Source organism: Etheostoma cragini, chromosome 20 (genome assembly GCF_013103735.1).
Source record: "Etheostoma cragini isolate CJK2018 chromosome 20, CSU_Ecrag_1.0, whole genome shotgun sequence".
Lineage (NCBI taxonomy): Eukaryota > Metazoa > Chordata > Actinopteri > Perciformes > Percidae > Etheostoma > Etheostoma cragini.
Window position 1 is genome coordinate 10,246,826 of NC_048426.1, and position 7,880 is coordinate 10,254,705.

Here is a 7,880-nt window from a genome sequence, read left to right on the forward strand (position 1 = left end):
TTTAAAAGCTAGTAATACATACCAACATTTACTTCTGCACAACATTGAACACTTTACAGTTGGCAGAGAGAAAATAAGTGTATATGGACTGAGAGCAGTGAGAGCACTTCTTTTTACCACAGAGTGTTGAAAGAAGACAAAGTGGGGCAAAGAAGAGAGGCAGAGGTGTGCAAGGAGAACAGAGATAGACCTGTTAGCATGTAACAGAGGCCCGATTTGACCTAACCTTGAACACACATGTGTGCACGTGTGTGCGCGCACACACACGCAAGCAGGGTCACAGGGCATAAAGAGCCACTGTGTCAGGTCACAGAGCACAGAGAGAAGGATAAAGGACTTGAGGGATGTGATATGACTAATATGAGGGGTTTGCTGGCCTTCGGGGGGACTGGCGTTGCAGCCAGGGGTGACTGACACTGCTGATCTGTATCACACATCAGAGCAGATCACAGCAGAGGAGAGCAGACCAACCACATACATTAGGTATGGACACACAACTTACAAAATCCAATTTCTAAATCCACCCAAACAAGTACGTGAAAAAAAAGAACTACAAATCTAAATGTTAGACTTATTGTGTTACTAATAGTGTTACTCTTTTCACACAATGTTCATATTCCAGCTTGCCTTTGAAGCCTGACAGAGGACACAAGGAAGTCCCCTATTCTATAAAAATATACCCTTTCAGCAATAGATGTACAAAAGTGAACGACCACCCCCCACACCCTCGCCACGGACAAAACGGTTATTTCTCCCCCTCAAAGAACGGGTTCAAAGATCAGCACCTAGCAGGATGGGATAGGGTATGCTGTGGCTTGCATGTCTATCGGGTTACACACTTCAAAGGCACACTGCCATACACAGCCAGCGATGAGAGCAGAGGGGCCAAGGATAGGGACACATTGTCATTCTGCCATTATCACTACTGCCAGAGGATGGACGGCTCATTTTTTTCTATTATAATTGGGCTTTATTTCCTCCATCAACAATGGTTCTGAAGAATATGATCTCTTCCTTTGAATCTTTTCAATGGCTCCAAACAGTCTCCGAGAGGCCAAATTGTAGAGAGTCTATTTGGTTTGCCAGCTTCTGGGAATGATCCATAGATGGCACTGTTGGCTCATGCTACGGCTCTGTTACCAGCAATGCAAAGGAGGAGGAGGGAAGAATATCCACTTAAAACTCATCAACTCCGGATCTGAGAAAAAAAATTATTTCATCTATGCTCAAGTGTCATTTGCCAAATATAATCGTGTAACTTCTAATTAATTCAAACTGCAAGGAATAATCTTTCAAAATATCACACTTTCCAAACTGAGCACTTTTTTAATGCTAAAATTGTTCTTTTTCCAGTAAGGTTGATTTAACAGGTCATTATCAAAAGAAGTGTTTCTTCTCTCTTTCTTCCCCATCTATCATTTCCTTCACTAACCAACAACACCACAAACTTTACGGTGAAAAAGCCCCTAGTAAACCAGATATATGTGTTGAACATAACTGACTGTAACTATAATCCATGACTTTTTAAGAGGACATTTAAGATGCTCTGATAGAACTGTGTGAATTTCTAATTACACGGGATGGGTTTCATGACTTCCCAACGTGGTACAAGTTAGCCAACCGACCAATTTGTGAAAATACAAAAAAAGCAACTTAGAGCAGGTAACTTGAAATTTGAGATCAGAAAGTCTATTCCTATTGTTGATATCACTCAGAGAGAGAGAGAGAGAGAGAGAGAGAGAGAGGAAGCCTGTTGTTTATGGTGCAGGTCTGTTAATGATGGTGAGAGGGGTAAACGGAGAGACGACTGGAGGTCTGCTAGGCTGCGAGGGCCCCATGGGAGTCCAACTGCCCTGATCTATGGCCCATCTGACTTGTGAGGTCAGACCAGAGAAGCCCTGGAAATGGGAAATTAGCAGCCCTTTGCAATTAGAGCCCTGACCACAGCCAGAGACAGTATATTGCATCACACACCAGAGAGATGATTTCACGGTGAATACTCAGCCCCAAAAAGAGAATTTGGACTGTGTGAAAGTGTGCACACTCACAAACAAGAGCTTTCTCCTGTGGCTGCATGTGTAAAGCCTGCGATTTATACAGAAGACCACAAAGAAAGTCAGACAGAGGGCGCAAAATGCCCTGAGGCAGGCTGACTGGCCCTTGCCACCCAGGCGGTGTGCGGACACGCAGGGGCCCTGGAGCAGCCCTCAGCTCCGGATGAACATGTCTCCACACAGACCTACAGAAAGAACCAAGCAGCCCCCCTGTCTCATTTACACCATGTCAAGCCATCTCCCATCTCAACAACCAACTCCTATCCCCCATCCCATAAGAAGCTCTTAAATTTTGATGCTGCAAGCTAAAATGAGAGGTTGTGTAGGGCTGCAGAGGGGAAAAAGTGTTACACAGGATCAATCCCACACCCTGTTTGCGCTGACAGCGGGGAGAGCTGTTGAAAGTGCGTGTCCAGGTAGCTTCCTCATGGCTGCAGGCAGTCAGGTAGGCAGGCAGTGCCAGAGGTGTGTTAAACACACACACACGGATGTCTCAAACCTGTCAGTCAGCCACCCCACACCATCAGACCACCGAGGTCTCATACATAATTTGGCATCAAATGAATATTTTTTCAACATCCTGGCAAAAGGGGTATTTGATGAAATATTAATTGGTGATTAATTTTTGCATCTGATCTTCTGTCAAGTGAGATAAAAAAAAGAATGGAAGTGTTCCTGTGTAGACAGTTGTTGAAGGGCACCTCTCTCCAACTTCCCACGTAAAACTTTGATTAACTGATACAACAGGCCCGCTATTTTCCCAGAGTAAGATGAAAAGAAAACTTTGAAAGTGAAATCAAGACATACTAAATGAGACAGCCTAAAAGCACTAACATAGCTTTTTAATCTACTGCTGGGTTGTACTTTACAACAATAGGTGTAAGGACTGTTAGTGTATAGTGGGCCAGATAAAACTAGACAAGCAGGATTTCTTTGAGACGGTGCTGATGGGCTACAAAGTGACTGAATTCACAGAGGATGACTTGTTAAACATCTCAACATTGTGACATGGCATGAACCTTAGCCAAAATGAGTAGCTTAGCAGTAATCTGAGAGCTTGCTCACTAAAAAACAGTCAAGGATATGTCAGTGGTGGCAAGGAGTCAAAACGATGACTATTGTGTATGCTCAATAAAGCATTGCAATGGTAAGTTTACATAATTATGACGTACTATAACATTATTCTGAATAGAAATCCCTCTCTATATCATTGTGTGAATTTTAAATGATGTGTGAAAATATTTTTATTTTTTTTATTTCCTAATTTAGGGTAAGATGCTTTTCATGATATGTGTTGTACTTTTTGCGTATATAGGTATTTGTATATCAATGTGAATGTGTGTGTCCATGTTTTATAATATTTAAAATTAAATTATAGAAAGGGATTATTCCATCTGATTGTACTCTATCTGCCCAGTAAAAAATTAAGAGAAAAAAGCCAAGCAAACAAATGGCGAGTGAAGAAACTGGAACATTTAGCTAGACAAAGAGACTAAAATTGGATTTAAGTTTGTCAGGTGCAAGAATAAGGATAATGGTGTGACAACAATGCGGATTTGTTTATTTCACGTGTGCAAAAAGTAAGTAAATTTTTGGTATGCTTACCAACAGTTGTTGCAACAAGTCTGTTTTGGCCCGCTGTAAAATACCTTGATATCGATACCGCAACAATATCCTAGTGTTGGCGCTTTCACAAAATATTTACACAATGAGATTTTTGATAAATAATCATCAGTAATGTGGATATAATGACTAAGAAGGTAAAGGCAAATAATAGAACAGTTACAACAGTCTGGTAAGATCAGAAAATGACATCAGTTTACTGTAATGCAGCCTTTAAAACCAGGAAAGATAACACACAACAATCTAAGACGATATCTAGTCTCATATTACAATATCAAGACAATATCAATATATTGCCGAGCTCTAGGGGTGGGTTCCTCAATTATTAAGGCCTTTTGACCAGAGGACCTGGGGTGAACCCTGAATGTCAGGCAGTAATTATGAATACAATATAGTAATAATAAATCCTTTTATTTCTCACTAAGGGTAGGGGCAGGGAGGCCTACCTTGACAAGTTTAAGCAGCTCATATAGGTCCTCCACCTCATCCCCCTCTGTCACACTGTAGTTTCTGCTGGTGTCGAGGCTAGAGCCCTGAATGGTGCGTCTATACAGGGGCAGATCCATAGCTTCAGAATACAGCTCTATGGCCTGGTGGCCAACTGTCTGGTACATGTAGCTGTCCAACTCATCTGTGGCATGGAGGAAAGGTTAGTTAGGCCAGTGTCTGGTTAAAAAAAACTGATTATGTGATGTGACTTTTATGGAAATAATTAAATGAGAATTCCAGCCAATTTTTATGTTAATCTTGATCACTATAAATATGCGAGTACTTTTGATTGAAAAAACTCTGTCCTGAATCGGTGCAGGCAACACTGAGTAGATGCAGCTACGTGTACAAGCTTCCACTGAGCTAAAACTGTTGTTAACGGGGCAAGTTTTAGAGTGCTTTTGTGCCTGTTAACAAACACACAATGCAATAAATATGTCTGTACAACATGGACAGGGCCCTTACGTAACATCAAGATGAGTTTTCAAGTCAGGAAATGTTTCAATTCACCTACCCTGTCTTTTTCTTGCTGGTGGTTAGCTTGCTTGCCTGGTTAGCTGCTAGAGCTAGCTAGCTGTAATCAATAGCAGCTAATAGCTAGCAGCTAAGTGTGTTCAGCCAGGCTTTTGTGAAAATCGTAATGAACTGCGGCCTAATGATTTTCACAAAAGCCTTGCTGAATACACTTATCAATAGCAGCTAACAGCTAGCAGCAAACAGCCTTTTGAATAAAAAAAAAACCCACTAATTATATAAAAATAAACCTTAACAGCCCAATTAGAAATCTGAATGGTAAATGTTAGGCCAGACTTAAATCAAATACTCAAATGTTGTATTTCACATGAATAATTATTTTGTTGTGTTTTATTACTCATTTACTTTTGGACCACACTGTACTCCATACTTCACAACCACTAAGTAAAGTGGGCACTAGATGACCAGAAGACAATAAATCTCATAAATTAAATAACATTCAAGTTTTTTAGTCATGTGTTTATCTGATATCCATCTTCTATTCAGCAAGAGTAACCATAAACCTTTTATGTTTTAAGTAATGTTAAAAATTAATTAATTATATATACATTCATTATCCATTAGATTCTCAATAAAAAATCAGACGAGCATCATATTTACCAAAGTGATCAAAAACCCATTAAATCTACTATAACGTCATATTTGCAAAGTATGCCAATCTTACATTTACTAAACTGGAATAATCAAATATAATGGAAAATCTTAGCGAAAACAATAGGGTTCCACAGCCCTGCTGTGTGAACCGCGTATCGCTTGCGATTACTGCGGTGCACGCATCCTCGGGCTTGGACCCCTAATTATAGGATGTTTTTAACGATTATGGAAATAGTGGACCTTTAAATTTATCCCCCGCCCTAAGTATGAACGCTAACTTGCTACAAACCCTCCTGGGGGGATATACAGTAGCCTACATAAAGTTCTGCAGTATCTTTAATTGTGTACAGTTCTTAGTGTCTTGGTCCGCAGAAGTGCAGCTGGCTGGCCCATATAGCCCAGCTAGCCCCTGTAGATCACTAAAACCCCAGCAGCACATCTTTCTCACCTGTGTTAGCAGGACGTAGGTTGGCCAAAGCTACGATCCGGTGCCCAGCAACAACACACTGCATCATGTTGTAGCAGCTGTCTTTGCCCCCACTGGAACACAGCATGAGAAATAGGCATAGAGGTAAGCTGTGTTATCAGGGATGTTTATTTACTGGGAAAGTAATGCAGCAGCATTAATATTCAGTAACGGAGAACCTGGTTTTGGCTGTAATGTTATATTCTACACTAAGCATGTTAACCTTTGTGTTGATCTCCCAGGTCAAAAAGACACAAATATTTGACATTTTTCATCAATTTTTCAGACTTTTTTTTTTTTCCACTAACACCACCTTAATACCACTAGTTTTACAGTATTTTTGGGAATTAATGGTCAATAACCCTCATTTATATAGAATTATACCTAATACTTGAGATAAAAAAGCAGAAATTATGATTTATTTTGACTAATAGTTAAGATCGAGGAACGTACAGATGAGTTTAATCAGGAGTGAAAGGGATTAATTGTATTTGCAAAGAGCGTTGTATAAAATCCAATTCATTTTTTGTGGTAATTTGGTTAAAAAGAAACCCATATTTCAGATATAGACATTTTTTAAAGGGGTCAAATTTGACCCGAGGACAACAGGAGGGTTAAAGGACTACAAATACCTGGGAGTGCAGTTTGGACAATAAACTGGACTGGGCCAAAAACACTCAAGCCCTCTACAGGAAGGGCCAAAGCCGTCTCTATTTTCTGAGAAGGCTGAGGTTCTTCAACATCTGCAGGACGATGCTGAGGATGTTTTATGAGTCTGTGGTGGCCAGTGCTACCCTGTTTACAGTTGCATGCTGGGGCAGAAGGCCGAGGGTAGCGGACGCCAACAGAATCAACAAACTGATCCGCAAGGCCAGTGACGTCGTGCGGGTGGATCTGGACTCTCTGTCGGTGGTATCAGAGAAAAGGATGCTGTCATAACTACGTGCCATCTTGGACAATGTCCCGCACCCACTCCATGGCCTGTTGCTAAATCACAGGAGCACTTTCAGTGATAGACTCATTCTACCAAAATGCACCACAGAGCGCCACAGGAAGTCATTCCTGCCTGTGGCCATCAAACTTTATAACTCCTCCCTCTAAGTGTCTGACACACAGACACTTAGACAGGTTGAAACTGGACATTATTATCTGTTTTGTTCAATAACACAGGCCTGAAATGTGTGCAATACTCTACTGCTACTATTATTATTATTATTACTTTTCACCATTGCAACTCCTTCATTATGGTAATTATGTAAATACTGTATAATAACATTCCTTTAACTATGTAAATACCGTACATATCCACACTCTTATATTTCTTTATTTATATTTCTACTCTGATATTTATACTATTTGTGTAACTGCAACAAAGAGTTTCCCTTCTGGGATGAATAAAGTATTTCTTATTCTGATTGTGAAATTCTCAACAGTGTTGACCTGACAGTAAGTTACTGTTTGCGACTCTTGTTTTGCTTTTCAACAACCTTTGGATTTCTACAAGTGGCATGTTACTCTCGCTTTGAACAAAGCCAGAGGCATGATACAACACCTTACACCTTATAGGAAACAGTGATCTAGCGTTTGTTTACAGCAATCCATCTGAGATTTATTTACATGCTAGAAAAAACATCAGTGTGATAGAACTGTGAGACAATTAGAGAAACGCGGTTACCTTATTAACGCGACAACTTTCATCTTCAGATTTTTTGCTCAAAACACTAATGACATCAAAAATATTGGCTATAATGGTACACAACGTGATAACTGTGCTTAGCAACCGGTATAAATGTACACCACAACATGTGAGAGTAAGACTTCCGGGTTGTTGAAGGACCCCTTTCTATACCGAGGTGCCCTCTAGTATGCCTGATAGAAAATGGCTCCCTGGCATTTCTCTCCCTTTTCGATGAAATAAAAATCTAAGTTTGGCCATACTTATGTTCCGTATTGATAGGTTTTTCAAAATAAAACATGCAACTAGACTAATTTAGAATTTCTAAATACAAAAGTACAAAATAACATACAATAACTAAAATAAGTAATAATAAATAAAAGCCATAATAGTAACAATGACAGTGAAAAAAGTGAAGTAAATGTTTAAAAAAAATAGATCAATA

The 7,880-nt window shown here is 39.9% G+C and overlaps 1 protein-coding gene across 1 annotated transcript in view; it reads right to left on the reverse strand.

Annotated features, from left to right (window-relative positions):
• The window catches only part of dph6 (diphthamine biosynthesis 6), a 59,336-nt gene extending 51,759 nt beyond the window's left edge, over positions 1-7,577 (reverse strand). The window contains exons 1-3 of the mRNA XM_034858511.1: positions 7,436-7,577; positions 5,743-5,834; positions 4,124-4,308 (exon numbers count right to left, since the gene is read on the reverse strand). Coding sequence (XP_034714402.1) covers positions 4,124-4,308; positions 5,743-5,834; positions 7,436-7,458 — 300 coding nt within the window. The 5' untranslated portion in view covers positions 7,459-7,577. The remainder of the gene's footprint in view (positions 1-4,123; positions 4,309-5,742; positions 5,835-7,435) is intronic.
• Positions 7,578-7,880: the final 303 nt, after the last annotated feature.